The sequence below is a fragment of the Molothrus ater genome, chromosome 9, assembly GCF_012460135.2.
Source record: "Molothrus ater isolate BHLD 08-10-18 breed brown headed cowbird chromosome 9, BPBGC_Mater_1.1, whole genome shotgun sequence".
NCBI lineage: Eukaryota > Metazoa > Chordata > Aves > Passeriformes > Icteridae > Molothrus > Molothrus ater.
Genome location: NC_050486.2, coordinates 27,941,990 through 27,963,142, shown reverse-complemented (window position 1 = coordinate 27,963,142; position 21,153 = coordinate 27,941,990). Strand labels below are relative to the sequence as shown.

Sequence of the window (21,153 nt, the reverse complement as noted above, 5' to 3'; positions counted from 1 at the left end):
AAGCTCTTGGCTTTGTCAGATGGCACATTCTTGATAACTGTGGCACAGAAGAGGTTTGTCCACACTAGAGGCATATTAATGTGGGTTTGTCTCAGCAGGTGCTTTTGGGGCGAATGAGGAACATTACCCACGTATCCAGTTGAAATATCTCCGTGTTTTTGAAGAAGACCTTAAGGATCTTAACTTCACATTAAAGGCAAACCCTGAGTACAGCTTGCTAGAAAATGCTCTTCCCCCAGCTGGCTAAAGAAGATCAGTGCTGAAATTGATAGGTATATACCCCACAGTATTGCTACTATTCCTCTAAAAAATATTTTATTAGAGCTTAATATGGTAATAGTGCCTGGTTGTATGGGGCACTACTTTACAGCTGGCTGGATGGTAGAAGAGAGGAACCATTTGGCAAATCAGGCCGACCAAATAGCATTCATTTGGTTAATCACCAGCTATTAAAATAGCATCAAATCATAGCAACCTATTTGCTTATAATTCAGTGCACAATTTTCTGCACAGTATATTCATAACTGCTGTACCCAAGCTAATTTTAAATGAGCCAACAAAGCCATTTTCCACCAATCTCCTGGGAAATGAATCTGTGGACTGATGGATCTTTCTGCTTCTGGGGCTAAGCCCCCACAAAATCTGAGCTGATGACACTGGTGGTTTAACTTTGAAACAAACTGATTTCAGATTTAGTCTATTTTTTAAAGCTTGGTGAGGTTTAAAACTCTTGCATTACTCCAAGATTCATCTAACTTCTAGTGCCTAGAAGGTTATACACATACATTACGTTCTCTCCAAACATGTGTATGTTCAGGCATCATTGCAGATCACTTTGTGAATTCTGTTAGAGGCAACCTTCAACAGTTCCCTGGTGGTTCCTCTCTTTGTCACCATGAATTCAGCAAACAATGAAATTCCTTTCCTGCTAACTCAGGAATATATCAGTCACTTTGAATTTGGTCTTAAAAGAGTTGACCCTTTATTTCTGAGAACTGATACCTCACTGCTGACGTAGGAGCCCTGTACAGTTGTAGGGAGCAGAACAGTAGAGCTAGAGAATGTGCAATGATTAAATGCTTTTAGTAGTGAGGAAAGAAATTGATTAAGGTATGTTAGTAATAAGTACACAATGAAGTTCTGTTGTTTGTAAATATTGTTTTTCTGTATTGCAGTAAAGCTTGTAAGTCTTAACGATGAGCCTCTGGGCTCAGCAAAAGTGGAGGAATGAGTGTAACCTGCCCCAAACACTTCTTTCCTATAAAGAAACAAATGGACAGTTCAAAATTTCTCCTCTGGCACTGCTGATGTTTTCCCAGTCCAGCTTCCCCACCTTTAATTTAGCTGCAGAGAAATGAGGACAGACTCTGGCTCTGAAGGCAGACCCAGCGTTGCACATATTCCTGTCCAACCTCATGTCAGCGAAACAGGTATGTGCTTACTTTTAGGGATGCAGTGGGATACAATGAAACCTCAGAGCCTTCTTAAGGGTATCTGAATCCTTGGCTGGGCATTTCATTCTGCAAGTCAGTTGATTGGTCATTTTATCACCAGTTATGAAGTGAAATTAGATAATCTCGCTGCCATATGGTATAGAGTATTTATAGTTTAGTATGTTTTCCATATATGTGCACTAAAGCCTGCTTCAGGGATTTGTTACGGTCCTTGTGTTTACAGGATTTTGGTCTTGGGTGAAAGAAGAAATTGACAGTTGCTAATGTTTGATTTAAACTGATACTTCAGAGGCCACATGAGTGATCCCTAATTAAAATCAATTTACACTTTCTGTCCTTTGCCAGGGAGGCTGGCAGGGCTTTCCAGACCAGGGCTCATGTCCACCCAGCTCTGCTCCCCCTGGCAGCAATCAGGAAGGGATGATTCAGGGGACAGGGGGGAGAGGCTGTGCAATGCTGGGGATGCTTAACCTCCACCTCAGCTCCCCTCCCAAACAACCAGGAGAGCCCAGGGACTCCTCCAGCTCTCTCAGGTAGCCTGAACCCTGAAGCATCTCTCCAAGGATTTTTCTCTATGTTAGGTTTAACTGCTAATTTCTTGCTTTCCATCAAAATGCTCCACTCCCCTTGAAATTTTGATAAATAAGGAGCTACAGAATTAATTATGTGGGACATTAGTCATTCAATATGTGTCATTATTGTCTCAAAACAAGCCTAAATGAGCACCACAGAAGGGTCTTAGAGATCTGCATTTGGAGCTCACCCAAATGTGATAGAACAGGAGTGTATTCTCAAAACTAAACACTGCCTGGTACAGACACCAGCGCTGGGGAGTTGTATGGTGTAAATACCCCTCATACAATTTTCTAACTGCAAAACTGTGCTAAGCTTTAGAGCACTTGTGTGGGTCTGCTTGAGACCTACATCCCCCCCTCCTCACCTGTCTCTGCTGCCATGTCTTGGTCATTTTAAATTGCAATGTCTGACACAACAGAAAGCTCAGCTGAAGCTGAGAAAGGTCAGCTGAAGCTCGACCAACTGTTTTTAAAAAGCAATAAATAATAGTAACAAACAACAAACTCTGAGAGAAGAGAAGCAATTTTCAATCACCCTGTAAGAACCCTGTGAGCACTGAAACAAAGAGAGTTAATAAATGTTACAGTCAGGTTTTTTTGGATAGGATTCTTGCAGAATATGATTTCATAATCCCCTGTCTCTAGTGAACAACAAGACCTCTGTAAACACTCAATATTCAAATAGAAATTGTTTCTTGTAGGCTTCCATGGCACAAAATAAAAGCTCTGTAAATCTGGGCCTCCATATGTGGTTCTCAGCTGGTGTAAGTCCCTGAATGAATTACATGTGAACAGAGAAATTAATGCTATGCACATGGTGGCCAAACTTGAAAGCAGAAATTGCAACTGAGAATATACTGCAGTGGATTGTGAAGTTTTTGAAGATAAATGGAAGCTTGAGTCCTTGTTGATGTAATGCAACATCGATGCATTTCAAGGGATGGACAGCTATCACAGTGAGATACTATAATACTGAGATCACATTTGGGAGAATAAAGGGATTTGCTCTTTAAAATCAAAGACTGAAATTAAAAAGGCAAATATTCAATAATCCAATGTAACTTTGAACAAAGAATTGGGTAAAATACTTCCCCCTTTTTTAAATCTGTCGAATTACTGTGGCAGTAAATGTATATGCTATCCATGTTTTGAGATGATTGTGCTCTAAAGCCACTTTTGTTAATCAGTCAACATTGATGATGAATTACCCAAGAGTTTTGGTACTTTACAAACAGTTGCGATCTTTTTGTTGTTGTTTTCTTTCCCCCTTCTCCTCTCGACAGAGGAGGGAAGAATGTGCATGTTACAGTGAATTCTAAATGAGGCCTGTGCCTCCCCTGTTTGCAAAAAGCCGAGCAAAGCAGTAAAATAATAAATAAAACAAATGAAACCCTCTTTAATCCATTCATGAGCTTGAGTGTTTCAAGTAGGCCATAATACTAAGACACAGAGCTCTGAAAGAGATGGATCAGAGGAAAAGGCTATTGCTTAAACAATGCCAGCCCATTTAATTGAATTACGTATTTGTCAGCACTGTATTTTCCCATGTCCAGGATTCTTACCGTTGATTCAGGGCTTAAGGCCTAAATGGAAAGGGCAACAACTGCCGTGTATTTTGGTCCTGAACAAGCCGTGTCCTTTGAAACAGCAGCGCTCGATGTTGGGAAGAATGCTGGAGTGCTTTGCAGCAACAGAGGCCACCAGCAAAAGAGGTAATGAAAATATGTTACCCCCGTGGATTCGACCTTGCTGCAGCATACCGAGGAACTTGATTGAGAATTTTTAAGCCTGATGTTATTTCTGTAGCAGTTTATTTGTATTTATCACAAGGACAACTGGGGTTGTCCTTGAACAAGAGGACAGGAGCCAGAAATTCCCAACTTTTTTCTTTAAACTGATTTGACAGAGTTTTTTTAAGTATAAAATCTGTAGTTTGGTCAAGGAAGTTACCAAATTTTCATTGTCTTATGATCAAAATTTCAACTGTTTTCCTTGATTTGTTGCACAAAATAAGCACTTGTGTATCCATCCCTCCCTCCAGAGGCATTTTTTGCCTCATATGCCACAACAGGCTGGAGGAAGCCACAGGGATCTGGACAGCAACAGCTCAGGCTGGAGAAGGAGATAAGGTAAACTTGCAAGTGTTAGGCCAGAGTATCTGCTCTGTTCCTTTATAGAGCTCTCCATGCTGGCATTCCCCTCTGTCCCAGCCACCTTGCTACTACCGCTATCTACATAACAAAAAAAAAAAGAAATATGGCTGTGTTTTCTCTGCTGTACCCATGCAAGTTTTGTTTCCAGATTATTTTGAGGACAAGTGCCCTATAATCACAAAAAGCATGATGATCTCTTTGTCTCACTCTTTCAGTCGTCTGTGACAAAATTTTGGGAGCATATTCCCAAAAACCACACTGTATCTGGCACAGAAGTGTTGCCAGGGCATCCTGACTTTGACAGAGATGACTCTAGATGAAGGACGCTTGAAAGTGGTCCCTCCATACAACTGTCCATATAAGAAAACTCTGCTGACTCACTTCCTAAAAATCAGCCAAATGCTCTGTAATTCTGAGCCATATTTGCCCACTTTACTGATCCTCAATCACATTTCATTACAGTGAGATTACACAGCCTAGGTACCTCCTCTTCCTCTTGGTGTACTCCAAATGAACACAAAATTCCATTTTGTTTTGAAGTTGGAGCAAATCTCCAGATTAGTCATGAGTGAGACAGAATTATGTAGGTTTTACCTGAAGAAATGCTGTTGTGAAATAAGTAAGCAGGCTCAACAGAGCAATGATTGGAAAAAATGCTTTATATATGCCCCTGCACAGGTCTGGCTATCTTAGATGATAGATCTTAAAAATCTACAGTGCTTCAAAGCACACTTGTCTCTGCTAACAAGCCCACGCATCTCTCTGCTACTCACATCAGCTTTTTCCAATGTATTTTCCATCACTAGAAGAATGTCTTTGTTTTATGTAAAGTTCAAGGTGAGATTATATTCCTTTCAGCTGGCTCTAGTTCTCCTAAGCTGTGTCTAGGCACAGCTTTCCCTTCTGCTGAACATGCAATTTTAGCTGCATTAATTGTAGGCAATTTTTAAGAAGTGCTAAAATAGGTTCCATAAATAGGAATGTTATGACCCAAGGAAATTACTCACATGGGTGGAAGGATCTCCTGCTTGTGCATCTATAACCTGGCTCTACAGAAAATTTGCAGCAAATTCTGGAGTTCTAATCTGCCCATAATAGAGTGGTTTCATTTTAGACTTCCAGTTCCACGAGGTTGGGATCACAGTAAAGGGCACAGGGCTGTGTGGTCCTGTCACCTCTCCACCAGTTTTCATTTGTCCCCCTAAAAGGTTGTACGAAGTGTCACCACCTCCAGCCACAGAGAAAGAAGTGGGGTGCAAAGAGGTTAAAGATTTGTGTGAGTTGGCTCAGGGATGGTGCATTGAAATCGAAATTTCAGAGCACTGAGCTAATCACTAACTTGTCTTCTACAAAAGAGCAAATGGGCTGTGCCACAGCAGTGAAAATTTGAAAGACTTTTTGTAAAATCAGATTGAAAATCTTTTGCCAATCTCTTGCCAACCAAATTCAACAACAAGAATGTTTCTGTGGAATCTAAAGATTTCATTTACCATCTTGCCTAATTGTTTTATGATGCTTTTAGTTGAAATATGATTTCAAATACCACCTGAAATACTCCACTTTAAACACTTCTAAAAGAAAATACTATTTTACCCACTACTTCTGTGTTCAAGTTTTGTGGAATTTGTATTTATTTTTATTGAAGCACTACTTTTTTGGCCTTTTTTTTGTGAATCATTCAGTTCAGATGCATTTTAAACAGTTTCTGCTCATGTCTGAGCTCTGGTTCTGATGTGTGCAAAGAGCACGGCTGCTCTGAACCCGCCACATGTTAAAAGGATGAATATTAACTTTTGTTTTTTCAAAGTGACTCTTTAATTGAAAAATTAAATATTTAATGAGCTATTTCCATCCAGAAGGGAGGGAGGAAAAAAAAATCCTGTGGTTCATTCCCAAGAAAAACTCATGCTGGTGTCTGGTACGCCGTCAGCGGTGAGCTGGCAGCAATTAGTGCTAACACAGCCTGAATACAGGATGCCCTTGGGGGTGCTGGTCTGCACCCCCAGCCCTCAGTCCCTTACCTGCATCCCTTAGCATACAGCCTGTGTCCAGTATTTCAGCTGGAAAACAGCTCTGGCTGTGGTTCTTTATACAAGTCCTTATTCAATGTATTAGGGTAAAATTTGGTTCTACTCACATAAAACCTCATAATCAAAACAAATGGCATTTCTAATTGAGCAAGGCCCTCTCGGTAATGAAGGGCAGCAGTGCTGCTGAGATCACTGGTTCGTGCTTCTCTCCCTGTTCAGAAGACTAAACTAATTTATTTATGAAATCAAAGCAACCCACCAGATTAGCCATCTAACTAGCTCGCTGCACTGTTTAGATTCACTCGTGTGCTCTCTCATGACATCCAAGTGAACAAGCTATATGTCAATGAAAGCGTTGGCGCTCCATCGTACATTATAGACTACTTTGAAGTGCAAAAAAAAGATCCTGAAGTGGGGCTACCAGCAGTTATTTTTTTTCTTTTTTTTTTTTTTTCCAGTGAGCATATGCTGCGAGTGGGAAAGGACCAAGTAATGTAAATGGAGGTTTCATTAGCGATGATATGTGGCAGTCCCTGGGTGAAGGGAGAGAAAGCAAATCTGGGAGCACCTGTAAGCTTTGCAGCCTTGTACCCATGTGGCAGAGCTTGTGCTGAGGGCAACGATGGGATCTGTTCTTCCTTCTTAGGATCCCCTCATGTCTCCAGGTAAAGGCAGGGCAGGGTTATCAGGTTTGGATGCAGAATGAGTCCCTCTCTGCACATCTGGCCTCCAGAAACTGATTTTTGAAAACAAAAGGCAAACGCTTGCTTCTACTGGAAGTTAGAATATTTCTATCCAAAAGGCAGAGGGGTCTGCTGGGATATATTTTTGGTCAAATGTCTCCCATGTACGCATCATTATGTTTTAAAAGTTCTTGTTTAACTTTTTTTCATAAGTCTTGATGATTGCCCTAGCTGTATTTCCTCTCCTCCGACATTTTCCTTGCAGCAGCTTGGAGAAGGTGTCCAGAGTATTTCAGGACTAATCATGCTGAATGGTGAAGACTTTGCCATCACCATGGGCACACTTAATATCTCATCATCAGCCTCCACCAGCTCATGGGCTCACTGGTGGAGATGCTGGTGATGAGCCTTACTGGGGTGTGGCACTGGAACAGGCTGCACAGAAAAGCTGTGGATGGCCCATCCCTGGAAGTGTTCAAAGGCAGCTTGGACAGGGCTTGGAGGAACCTGGTCTGGTGGAGGGCGTCCCCACACACCATAGAGGGTGGAATGCGACGGGCTTTAAAGTTCCTTCTGATCCAAACTATTCTAAGATTCTATGATTCACTGCTTTTTCCCCAGCTGAGCTCCAGCAAGGTGTGAGTAGTGACTTTGGCTTTCCTTGTACCCTTGTATTGTTTAGCTGCTTTTGGTTCACCTTTGATGAGGAGCAGCTGAGGCAGCTGGGCAGGGGCTCAGCCTGGAGCAAAGGAGGCTCAGGGGGCCCTTGTGGCTCTGCACAGCTCCTGACAGGAGGGGACAGCCGGGGGGGTCGGGCTCTGCTCCCAAATAACAAACGACAGGACAAGAGGAAACAGCCTCAAGCTGTGCCAAGGAAAGTTTAGATTGAATATTCGGGCAAGTTTCCTCATGGAAAGGGTTGCCCTGCTGCCCACGGCAGTGATGGAGTCCCCATCGCTGGAGGCATTTAAAAGCCATGTGGATGTGGCATTTGGGGACATGGTTTAGTAGTGGCCTTGGCAGTACTGGGGGAACAGTCGGATTCGGTGATCTTGAGGGTTTTTCCCGAGTAAAGGAGTCTGTTTCCAGGGCTGGGGGGTGACAAGCGGCGGGCCCGGGCCTGTCCCCTCACGGCCCGGCCGCGCTGGGAGTGCGGGCTGCGCGGGCCGCGGGGGGCCCCTGCCGGGGGCAGCCGCTCACTGCACCCGGCCCCACAGCAGAGTCTGTTCCGGTATTTCACGGAATGTTTGTTTGGGTTTAATGTCGTCTTTTTAATCCAAAAAACATTTGATTATTTCCCCCCGCAGTATATTCAAGCTTACGCTGTATGTATTCACCTGCATACACTACTAGTTAAGCCCATTCCATGAACACCTTGATTCCATATTTTCCCATTTCCTTGCCCCAAAATGGGTTGAAAAGCCACACATGGGGAGGAAGCAACACCAGGTCTCCAGGAGCATTGTTTCCAATCTTCTTGCAGTCACTGACTTTCCAGGTTACTTGTTAAATTTGGCTTGTGCTCGGCTGTGTTTTCCTGCCTCAGTGAGGGCTTGGCAAGCCAGGGCCACTGACCGAGTGTGAAGCATTTGGATACCGTGGTGACAAGGGCTGTGCTTGTGCCCAGGGAATAACGAATTTAGGGAGCGCTCTAGCCCTGCAAAGCAGATGTGTTGAAGAACACATCATGTATGAATCTCTTTTAAGTGCCCCCAAAACTGACTGAAGATATTGCCAGTATCTCACTAGCAAATGAGGCCTCTCATGGGGACTGCTCCAAAGCGTGCTGAGCTTGGCTTACTGTCTGCTCCGTAAGTTAGCTAGGAATGAGTTCCAGAGCCCTGCTGTGCTGCTTCTGCTCTTGCATTTGCAGGAATCACAGCAAGAATAAAGCCTCCACCCAGGGCTGCTAAACACAGTCTTAACCCCTTGGGAGGGGTCCGAGCTACGAGGCGAGGTGGGAGACCAGAGATGAGAAATAAGAAAGCCTTGGAAAGCTCGGCTGTGGGGAGACACTGACAGAGGAGCAGCACCTCATTTGAGTGCTACTTGGGCTGTGGGTTGTATGAGCTTACATGGGCATTGGCCTCACAGCAGCAGCGAGGATTTCTTTCAGTGGTAGCAGGATGGGCTTTCTGTAGTGTTTAAAGATCACAACTGGATGTCTTAAATTCCAGAGAGTTGTGGAGCTTTTTCATTTTTTTTTTTTTTAACAATATGATAGCTATGTTCTATGTTTTTAGAGAATCCAGGATTTCTATTTTAATTTTCCCCTTTTTCCTGTAGGACTGATGCTGCTGTACATGCATAATGACACAGAAAGCCTAGAGGATAGTTTTACCATGCAGCTGACAGATGGCAAGCGCACAGTCCAAGGGACACTTTACATCTACATCATGCCAGTCAACGATGAAATCCCTCATCTTTCCAGGTTAGCTATCTAAGTGACATCCGGTGCATAAAGACTTACAAAGAAAAAGAGAAAGAAAGAAATGAGAGGAACTCATCTCAACACTAGCATCTCCAAGCCCACCCACATTACAGAGGAGATCTGGCTTCCATTGCATGGGTTGTCCCTGAAAGCTGGTTCATAACAAGGCTGTGCACTCGGCAGCCTGGTACAGGACTGTGACAAGCCACACAATGCAATCCAGCGAAAACCATTCATGCAGAAAAAGCTGGTTTCTGGTCTCTGAGCAAAGGCTTGTTTATATTTAAGTTAGTGGCAAAACTCTGGTTGTCTTCAGTCAGGCCAGAGTTGCTCTTTTTTCACACTCTTATGTCTGTCTCCCACTTTCTTTATTCCCTTCTGTATGTTTTCTCCATTCTCTTTAATCTATTTTTAACAGTGAATCTTCTTGGGAAGAACATGGCATGGTTTGGGTTTTTTTTTAATATTTAAGGTCCAAAACCAGTTGAAGGCAGTGTTAATGCTCACACTCCTTTCAAGAGAGCCAGAGTGCCATCTCTGGGAATAAAGCTTCAAAGAGGTGGAATGGAGAGTAATATTAATTAATTGTCTCTCTTTGCCAGCAGTGAAGTCCTTCTGACATCCTTTCACCAAAAAATAGTTTATCAGCAGATTTTTGAGTGACATGGCAGGTCTAAACCCTGTCATGAGCATTTTGTTTATAGGTCTGCAGAAGAACAAGTTAAAAAACTGGTGTTTTGTAAGACTGGGATGCAGGTGATGTGGTTTCACTCACTTCATGGCAGTAACACATATTTAGGCCTAATTTGGGTTCTACTTTTAAGAATTCACAGATAGAAAAATAAAATAAATTATGTGCACCTGCTGAATTCTTTCAGAAATGCCAGATCAGTCTGTAAAAAAAAGAATAAAATACTGGTTTTGCTTCTATGTAGGCCCTTTTAAAGACCTCCATGGGCTGTAGGGAAAGAAGCACCAGCAAGGCTAAAACTTCACTGAATGGTGTGAATGGTGATGGTACTACATTTTCTTGACAAACAAAAATAGTTTGTAGAGCTAAAAATAATTTCTATTCTTATGCCAAAAGAATATTTAGGACTTGCCAAACAAACTTTTTGTCTCAAATTTGTATCCAGGTCCAACTCTTCCCACTAGCAAGGTTTGAATCCCCATTTTCAGGGCACAAGAAACCTGTTGGATCCTAAAATACCTGGTGAACTCTAGTTGTGAAAAAAGTAAAAGCCTTCTTTCTGAGGCAGAAATCAGTGAACATATGAAATCCCATTTTGCTCTGCCTGGGTGTCTGGGGCCCCTTTTCTGCGGGGAAAAGCGGAAAAATCCACTGTGGTTGCCCCTCTCTGGAGGGGAGCAGCAGCCCATAGCATGCACAGAGGGGCATCAAATCTTGAAACAGCTTTGGCTTCTTTCCCAGAGCATCAAGTGTGTATTTTGAAAAATTTCATAGAAGTAGTAAACAACTTGAAGTTCTAAAATGGACACATGCCCCTCCTTCCTACCAGCATTTCTTTAGGAGCTCGTGGGTGAGGAGCCACCAAGCCCCTTTGCTCGGGGGGAATGCAGCCAGCCTCCCCCTTCCCTCTCCAGCCAGGTCCTCTGCTTGCAAGGTGTGATCTGCAGCTCTGTCATCTCCTTCATCCTGCTCTTTGCCTACTACCTCAGTCTGATTTGCTTATGCTTTATGTCTTTACCTCCTTTCTCCCATTCCTTCCAATTTCACTCTCTGAGGATGGTTCCTGCCATTTCTATTTTCACGCACAGGAAACGACTTTCCTGGATCCGTATGTTCTCTCCTTCCTACTGTGAGCAACCCCATGGAGACACCCCTTATTTAGTCTTTTATTTTCCATGTTGTTTTCTAGTCTGTCAGAGGTGAGCTTCATATCTCAGGTCTTGTTTATATACTCCCAGTCCATGGATCAAATGGAGCCCTCTCATAAGGCAAGGAAATGTGCCCAATATTACCATTTTCCACCAAGCCATGGAGCTGGAAGTGCACTCTTCTTCTGCACAAATCCATAAATCCAATTCTTAGTTTAATCAAAACCCGTGAGGCTGAAGGGCAACATAAGAAAAAAATCACATGTGCATACGTGGCAGAGCTTTCTGTCCCAGTCCCACAGGAGCAGATTTGTTGAAATGTTTTTAAAAAATTCTATCTGCTCCATGCTAAGAGGAGCCTGTTCATGCTTAATAAATAGGAAAAATTGCTCACAAATACTTCATCCATATGAAAGTGCGAGCCCTGTACTGCTGCCAAGAGACGTGAGACCTGTGGTGTCGTGCCGAGTAAGTGATGGCCACACGAATTAGAAAAGCTTAGGTACAGATCCCTCGCTGCCACAGTTTTCCCCAAGATGTGAAAATATAACAGGGAAAATACTAAGCAGCATTCAGTCTTTCCAGCCAAATCTGCCTCTTTTGGACACAGTCACGGGCCGCGTACCAAGCGGTGTAGGAGAGACCAAAATAACATCTTTAAACAATCTGAGCTGCCTCTTCCACCAGTTTGAAATTAGAAGTAACTAAGAAATGAGAAGCCTCAGAAGGGGCTGCTGCCTGTCACCCTGTGCTGGGTGTTACACCAACACATCACTGCTGTTCCTGCTGCAGGTCATGCAGAGAAGCCAGTGGCCTTTCTTGCAGCACATGCATGTATTTTAATTATTTTTAACCAGATTTGTGATCTTAACTAATTTTTTTCCAGTCTCTCTCCTTAGTAAGCTGCTTTTCCCACAGTAATCTTGAGAAATCTCTTAGTTCCCTTCCAGAGGAGAAAGGATGGCATTGGAAATGTTGCTTTGAGTTTGGACAAGAGAGTGTGTGGAGCAAGTAACTGCTGTGCAACGCTGAGCTCAAGGAAGTCTGCCTCAAGTCATTAAATCCCTCCTGCTAAATGGGCAGTGACTGCTGCTGGTTTGTTTTTCCACCAGTGCCTCACTTCCTGTGTCTTTTTTTACTTTTTTTTTTTTTTCCTTCCCAGGAATATGGGTTTGGAAGCTGAAGCAGCTGACAAAAGCCATTTCCAGTACTGGGTCATGAGCAGACACCAAAGATGCTTCAGGGGATGAGCTCAACCAAACTGTCCCCATATGCCCAGATCTGCAGCTGGAGGCAGCAGTAGCTTTAGGGATTTTATTCCTCCTTTTTCCTGGGGATGAGTGAAATCCCCACCAGCTCCTGCAGCAGTAGGTTTGTTCTGGTAGTAGTTTAGTCTGAGACTTGGTTTGGTTGAGAGGGTAAGCAGCGAGACCAAACACAGGTTTTTATCTGACACTTACTCCTGTGTTGAGGTGGTTCTGGAAGGTCTCCTGCAGGATCTCTTTCTTATTTCCTCCTTGTCTTTGCCTCAGGGTGCTCATAGTCTCACTTGGAGTAAACACAACACACCTATGGAAGACCAGGGCAAGCTGGAAGCCATCCTCAGCCTCACCCTGCAGCATTCCAGCTGGGGAATAGCTCAGAGAGAAAGCTTTGCCTCTTGGGCTCAGACCCTAGAAACTGCTCCTTGCTGCACATCTCCCTCCACCATCCCTCTCTGTAATGACACATTTTAGCTGACTTTTATGTTGGTTCACTAAGCCACTGTGCTGTCTTCTTCCTTTTATAATTAAGCAACTTGAGAAATCCTTTGAGGTCAATAAATTCTGAGGAGGCCTACATAAAACAGAGTATAAAGTGGAGAGCCCTGCCATCAGAAGCCAGTAAAAGTCAGTGACACCTCTGCAAATGGCATTATGTCATTGCCTAATATTAGTAAGAAACAGTAAGATTATGTTTTTTGTTCAGAGCAATAAAAAGTAATGAGTCTCACATAATCTACTGAAAGGAAGGGGTGGGGGAAGTGCATGAGAGGAGAGAAAGGTGACTGGAAAAGTGAACTTCCATTTTTTTGGGCATCCTGAGTGCATTAGTAAATCTAGCTCGTTACAGCCAAATAGACTTTAATGTGCTTTGTCCTGTGAATTTAATTTATTTTGTTTTGCTTTGCTTGCTGGGAACACACACACACAACCTTTCAGGAGTCAGGTGGTCCCATTTCAGTAACTACAACAAAATCATCAGAAGCTGGAAAATATTACAAGGAAGCCAGGAAGGAACTCTTCATCAGGAGATTTGGGGATAGGACAAGGAGTCATGGGTGAAAATTTAGGTTAGATATATGGAAGAAATTCTTCCCTGTGAGGAGGTGAGGCACTGGGACACATTGCCCAGAGAAGCTGTGGATGCCACATCCCTGGAAGTGTCCAAGGCCAGGTTGAATGGGGCTTGAAGCAGCCTGATCTAGTGGAAGGTGTCCCTCCCCATGGCAGAGGAGTTGAAAATAGATTAATTTAATGTCCCATCTAAACCAAGCCGTTCTGTGATTCTGTGACTTTGGGGTGGATGAGGATGATGTTATTCATCCTGGGTCATGATACAGTGCTGCGAGTGTCTTGGATGCTGCTGATCCCAGCTCGATGAAGCCCAGGGCATTATTCTCAGCCTTCATAAACAGGGTGAAATATTTACTTTCTCTCCATAGGAATGTCTGTGCCCAGCCAACAGATCTGTGGAGTCATTCATTTCAGAAGAGGAAGGAAGTGACCCTCTGAGGGAGGCTTTGTGCTCCCAACCTGAATACACAGGTTGTGTGGGAGTTAAATACGAGCTGTGAGGGCTGGGGATGTAGCAGAGCATTGCCCTGCTGCAAGCCAGCAATTTGTGAGCAATGATCTCTAATAAGGATCAGGCTTTACAGGGAGGGCCAAGCAAGGGCTAGCTTTCATCCTGCTTAGTCCTGGTGAAGGTGGAAATCTTCAGAAGGGGCTAGGTAAGAGAGTCCTCTGGATTGTGATCAATAAGTACCAGTACTAAATCTCAGACTGGGCTGAGGGTGGGGAAATATTTTAGCAGTGATATTCTGCAACCAAAGGATAGGAAGGTTTTTTTTCACACACCATAGCTGTTCACTAATGCATGCATGAACTAACTGTCCTTTCTGTCAAGCGTCTTCATTAGTATTCTTTTTCTTCCTTTACTGGCGTTAGATTGAAAGAGAGATTATACCAAAAGTTGGCTGGCTATCAGTTGGTCCAATTTTGTGTGTTTTAAAATGTGTGCTTTTTATAGGGCTAAAAATTGGTCCGGAGCCTCTGTGTAAGCAGCAGCTACTAGGGCTGGTGGGTGTTAGCTCTCTCTTTGGATCCCAAATTCTCATATGCTGTGGGATTACTTTCCAATATGTGTAAGTCCCTCAAACACCACCAAGTGTTTTCTGGAGCTCATGAGTGCTCATGAGCGGGGAATAGTGCAAGTTACTGCAATCAGTCACTGCTAGTGTCAGGATGCAAAATAATCCATATTAATGCATGGAAAACCAATACATGGTGGCAATTCTAGGAGGTGCTTCAGCCTGGGGATTTACAGATCACAAATTTTTTTAGGTTGGAAAAGGACCTCTGAGATCATTGAGTCCAAAACCCTGATTTATCACCACCTTGCCAACTAGACCACGGCACTAACTACCACATCCAATCTTTTGTTGAATAGTTCTGGGTTGAAAAAGGTGCAGTTTTTTATGCACGAGGCAATGTCTTGTTCACTTCTGCTCCTCCATGCTCTACTGACACCATGCCCCTGTTCTTCTGTCCTGCTCTTCCTGTGCGTGTCTCAAGTGATCCATCTCTGTGTATTTCCAAGATATTGCTACTATTTCCTAACTTGCCTTCCTGACACCTTGTAATTTTTCTTGCTTTGCCATGGGTAGCAAATACAAATGGTCAACAAAGGGTGACCTCCTCAGGGCCATCAGAGCTGCTCTTGCCCTTTTCTCTTTTTCCTTTCTGAAATTTTATCCAAGAAATGAGAACCTCTGGATTTACCCTGAGTAGAAAGGTATGGGGTCACATAGCAGGTGTGTGTCAGCCCAGCACCTCTGATTGTGTCAGCAAGCGCTGCCAACCCTCCAGAAACCCTGCCTGGGCCACAGCATATGCATGGTGCATGGCTTTATAGCCCACACACCACTGATCCAAGGCTTTCTGGAGTGAGCCAACGCTGCACAGTTGCTCTCCACATGTGTCGCAGGTTTGGCACGTCTCCGAAGAGTTGGACCCTGCTCGTACGTGCTGCTCCGAACGCACCCGCTGCAGACAGCTGGGGAGCCCCCGCCAGCCAGATGGTCGAAAAGCTCCCTGCACCTGAATCCTTGAAAGCATTTGTTCTCCAAAAAATTGTTTGTTCTGCAAAAAGGGCTTAGCTGAGACATGGGCATCTCTGGCTCCGTGCGGGGGGCTGGTGCATGAAACCACATCGCGTCCCTTTGCCCATCCGCTGTGAGCGTTACCGTGTCACCTGGGGTGTGAAGCTGCTGCTTGTGGTGTCTAGACTTGTGATTACTGAAAATTAATTAAACTGAAGGAAATTAGGCTGGAAGGGGAGTAGGCTCCTGGGAGGGGAAAATGGAAGAGAAAATAGGATACTGGTGTTAACCCTTTCCAGCTACTGCTATTAAACAGGAAGGGCTCATAAATACTCTCCAGGCCACTCAAATACATGCAGACAGAGTTGGTGTGATTTCAGGAGCTCTGCTCCTTACACATTCAGATCCTGTGCAGGCAGTGTTCATTACCTAGGTGGGATGAGCACATCAGAAATGGACAGCCCATTCTCCCTCTGCCCATGTCTTTTAAATAAGTCACTTCATTGTTAGCCAGACCTGCAATAACTTGCAGATCAGCAGTGGGTTTGAAATGAGCTGGTGTGACAGTGGATAAGGTCAGGGGAACAGGGATGCTTGGATAGAATCCAACAATAAATCAGAGCTTTATAGGGATGGGACAGGAGGCTGGATGCGTGGCAGAGGGAGGTGTTTGCTGGTGGATGGGTCTCCTCTTCCTTTTGCTTAGCCTCTTACCTGCTCTTCTGTCTCTTAAAGTCTCTCTTATATAGCTTTTCAGCACGGAATCCAAGTGCTTTGTGCCTTCCCCTTGGCACACAGCCACCGTCTGGCTAGCAAGCAAGTACAAACTGTAACACCTGGGTGTCAGCTATGAACATTAGGGTGTGCTACAATGGACCCATCTGTAGTACTTGGCACATGCCGGAGATTTTTATGTGTGGTTGGCTGAAAAGCAGGATCAGAGAGAGAGAGGAGGGAGAGCAGGGGAAGAGGGCTCCGCTGGGCACGCGGAGAACATCATTTTGGCAAAGGTGCCAGTAGGTTTCCATGGGCTTGTCTGCTTCTTCACTCAGCTCATGCATTCAATAAAAATATCCAGGTTGTTTCAAAGAAAAGCAGGAGTAGATTTCCCCAAAAAGCAAGCCTAGAAGCCTCATTCTTTGTCTCTGGAGAACAAGGCTTATGCTATAACTAGATTTAATAAGAATACATTTAATAGTAATAGATATAATAAACCCCTGATTAAATAATACTTAGTTTTACTGTTCTTCCATGTGTATCAGGTGCTGTTGACTGACCCCCTGAGCACCACAGCATTTCTAGCTGGGTTTGGAGGGAGAAGTGCTGTGGCAGCTTTGACAATGTTGTGCCCTGGAATAAATTTCATTTTTGAGAGTATGGACAAGGGCTGCCTTTTGTATTTCCACACTGGTATCTTGGGCCCAAAGAGTCGCGATAGTTTCCAGTTTTATTCAATGAGTAGAAAAAACATGTTCCCATCTGAAAAACGCTATGTATCCCTGAGAAATCCCAGGAAAGGTAGGAAATGAGTTTACAGCAGTAAAAGGAGCCATAGCTTATTGCATCAGGTTCAACTAAGTGAAAACTGCAGTGCACTCAAAGGAGAGGAAACATTTCTTTTTCCCCTTTAAGTGGCACTGATGTGTTTTAAAATGCATAGGCAAAGTTTGTAGTTTATTTCCTCCAAAGGGGCCAAGTCCTCCTGGCATTCTTATGAACAAGCTCATTAGAATAAAATCCATTATGCGCATAACTAATGACACAAATTTACAAATCTGTTGACAATTATGACCACATCCCTCATTGCATTTGCTTGTAGCTCACTGAAGTGACCAGGTGAAGGAGTTCAATCCAGAAGTTTTACAGCTCATGAGCTCCAAGTGCAGCCATGTGAGATTATTTCCCAACTGGATTACAAAGCTGTCATTAGGCAGGGCAACTTGGGAGGACCAGGGCACGAGACCGTAAACTGTCCTCAGGAGACTCAAAGTCATTTTGAAGGCAGGGTGAGATATTCCTGGCTGCAGAGACCATTATATTTTATATTTTCTTTTTAGCTGGGGAGGGGGAAACACATGCACATGCACACAAACCAGGGCTGTTCCAAGTAGTGCTTGGCGTCCTCTGGAAATGAATAGAAATTAAATTGAGATGCTGGTATCCTCTGAGTGTTAAATATTTCCAAGTTCTTGCCAGGCGAGTATAATTTATTGAATGTAGGTTTTGTGAAATAGTGCTCCTGTCAGGGGGAGATTGGCACCAGAGAAATGAAGGCGGCTAATTCTCAGGGGGTCCTCCCTGGCAAAAACCCTCTATTGAGTCCTCATGCTACTTGTGCTCATAACTGCCGAAAAACCAGGAGTGCCATCTGCAAACTGTGATTCATAAACACTCTGTCAGTCTGCCATCTACCCTGACATCATAAAATAACAAGAAGCAGCATTGTAATAAAGAGAGGAGGTTTGCAGTCGACCAATTAAATGCATCTAATTTATTTCTGTTACAGCTGAGGCTTTATTTATTAGTAAACAGCTGCATTTGTTACACTTCTCTCCCCCCCCCCTTTTTTTTTTTTCTCTTTAGCAGGAGTGTGCCAACTGGCACTTTTGATAATCCATTAATCCTAAATAATCATCTGGGTACTTCATGCTTCATAGGGAAAAAAAAATAGGAAAAAAAAAGGTTATTAAAAGTTAAAATGTAACCTTGCAAGGAGGCTGGAGAGCGCTTCTCTGCTGTGGGCTTGCATGAGTTATGGCGAGCTTAAGTTTGCAGGCCAAGTCCTACACTCAATTTACACCTGCGAGTAACTGGTGTGACAGCCAGCTGAAAGGGCTATAAATCCAGGAGCAGAATCTGGCCCTGGGCATATTTTTTTTCTTTAGGACAGCCTGTTTGTGGTACAAGAGGAGCATTTTGCATGTTTGGTTTACTTGCCTTCTCATTTCTCGGTGCTAACTTGATTCTCAGCAAAGCTAAAAATCTGCTAATTGGTTGTCAAAGTCTAATTAGCTGATATTACCAAAAAAAAAAAAAAAAAAAGATAAGTTTGCCTTTTATAATTGGAGCTGACCCCCACCCCCCCTTCCCCTCCCCTTGAACCCCCTGGTGTGTGTTAATTGAGCTGCAGGACTTTTCAGTGTATTTTAATGCTCTCTCATTTTCAGTGCTCTGGAAAGGTTTGCAGTTAATGAGACAATAATATGTATAATCAAGTAAAAATGCAGTAAAAGAATAGGTAAAACTGTATGGAATTGGGATGGTGAGTGCATGTGTGGAGAGAGGAAGAGGTTCATCACACCAGCATCCCTAAAGCTTCACATGGTCAATAATGTCCCATAATTTTTAATTTTCCTTCCTGGGAATTTCCCCCTTCCCCTTACAAGGGGGATTTCTTTTTTTTTTTTTTTTTTTTTTGCTTGAGGATGTGTTTAGTTAAGAGAAGAAAGCTGTACTGTGTGTAGTGATCAAATTAACGCGATGAGGGTACTTAAGAGGCCAAACCAGGTGAGACATAGAGGGGAGACCTTAGAGCCGCCCTCAACTTCCTCGTGAGGGCAAGCACAGGGGCAGGCACTGATCTGTTCTCTCTGGTACCCAGTGACAGGACCTGAGGGCATGAAGTTGGGTCAGGGGAGATTTAGGCTGGATATTTAGAAAATGTTTTTCACTCAGAGGGTGGTTAGGACTGGGACAGATTCCCCAGGACAGTGGTCACTGCATCAAGTCTGCCAGAGCTCAAGAAATATTTAGACAATGCTCTCAGGCACATGGTATGATCTTAGGGCTGTCCTGTGCGAGGCCAGGAGTTGGATGATGATGATCCTGGTGAGTCCCTTCCAGTTCAGAATATTCTATGATTCTGTGATTGATCTCCACTATATTTTATTCTCTCTGCATGTGTGTCTACAGACATAAATACAAGATGCCCCCTGGAGCCAGAAACCAAGCCCACCTTCAGGTCTATAGGGGCTCTTCTTCCCATAAGATACCAGAACATTCCAGTGGGGAGTTAAACACCGTGGAGAACACTTGCCCTGCACTCCTGCCACGGCCACCTCTGTGGGAGCAGCGCGTGCCACGCTGTGCCTTGTTTTGGTCGCTCAATTTTAAAGTCTGTCTCTTGTTTTATGTTAAAAAAACAATGTTCAAAAGAAGTGAGCACAGGTGGGTGCTCTATATATGGGTGCTCTTTTTCAATATGTATAACATTGAATTTACTTACTCAGTCATGTTTTCCTCTTTCTCCTCCTCCCATCTTCCTCCTCCACACCTGCTTTCAATCAGTCCCCTCTGCCCCGCCTGTCATCCTATCCTCTCTGCTGCTTTTACCACAAACCCACTAATGTTATATTTCAAGTCAAACTTTCAAGCCTACGACATTTAAGCAAGTGAATAAAAAAAAAATCCAAGTGGCTTCACCAGCCTTGCAAGGCAGGGAGCTGGTGTGGCCCCGAGGAGCGTGCGGGGGATGCTGCTGACCGCTCGAGCTGCTGAGGTCATGGGGTTTCATCCTTCCTAGCAGTTGAAGTCTGTTTTTTTTCCTTTATATCTGAAAGCGCTTCTTGGCTTTTTTTTTCTAGAGTCTATAAAAAAATGAACATATTAAGGCCAAATGTTGCTGCTAGATGAACAACTTCAGATGTACGTGTCTTCTTGTCATGCGTCACATAGGCTTAGAGGGGTTTGACCTGATCATGATGTGTATTGGGCTGAAAAAAAAAAGAAAGAAGAAAATCAGGCTCCTCAGAAGATGAGCATTTATTTATTCTTTGAATTATTGATATAAACTTGGAAACTTTTTTGTTAAGTTATTTATAGCAGTCTTCCAGTACCTAAAGGGGCTAGAGGAGAGCTGGAGAGGGAATTTTGACTAAGGCATGGAGTGACAGCTGAAGGGAGAATAGATTCACACTGACAGAGGGCAGGGTTAGATATTAGGAAGAAATTCTTCCCTGTGAGAGTGATGAGGCCCTGGCTCAGGTTGCTCAGAGAAGCTGTGCATAACCCATCCTTGGAAGTGTCCAAGGCCAGGTTGGACAGGGCTTGGAACAACCTGGGATGGTGAAAAGTGTCCAAGTCCATGGCAGGGGGTTGGAACAAGGTGGTCTTTAAAGCCCCTTCCAACCCAAAGCATTCTATGACTCTGTGATTATTTTAAATAATATCTACTTCATGGTAACCAAACTGTACTTGGATCACTGTGCCTTAAGAAAGGGCTTGAAGGCTTCATCCTTAGGCTCATAATTAGAGACATAAGGAGTCTGATTCTTCCCACAATGTTAAGCAAAGGGAGTGTATAACTGGCTGGTCAAAGGACTGATCAGGAGGGTCTTTTCTATATTATGGGGCTTGAGGCAAAAAGACTTTCAATCTGCTATAGGAAACCTGGCCCTTTTTTCCTCATAGGCAAAGATAATTTTAATCACCTGCACTTGCCTATTTCACTCTTGCCTCTTTATTTAATCTTATTTGTTTGGATTTCTTGTAAAGAAAATGAGTCAGCATGAGTACTGCATCTACTTAATCAGCCTGGGCTTGACTGTGGATTTCTGTAACCCTTGAGCAGATTGTGCAGCAAGTCAATGTCCTGCATTTCTGGCTGCTTCCTACAGTGTTGTCCTG

General features: G+C 43.7%; 1 protein-coding gene across 1 annotated transcript; it reads left to right on the top strand.

Annotated features, from left to right (window-relative positions):
- The first annotated feature begins 1,236 nt into the window (after nucleotides 1-1,236).
- Nucleotides 1,237-21,093, top strand: LOC129046756 (uncharacterized). Its single transcript, XM_054515691.1, has 5 exons — nucleotides 1,237-1,430; nucleotides 3,583-3,741; nucleotides 9,182-9,326; nucleotides 19,441-19,642; nucleotides 21,022-21,093. The coding sequence occupies exons 1-5, from the start codon at nucleotides 1,355-1,357 to the stop codon at nucleotides 21,091-21,093; spliced, it is 654 nt and encodes a 217-aa protein (XP_054371666.1). The 5' UTR covers nucleotides 1,237-1,354.
- The last annotated feature ends 60 nt before the right edge of the window (nucleotides 21,094-21,153 follow it).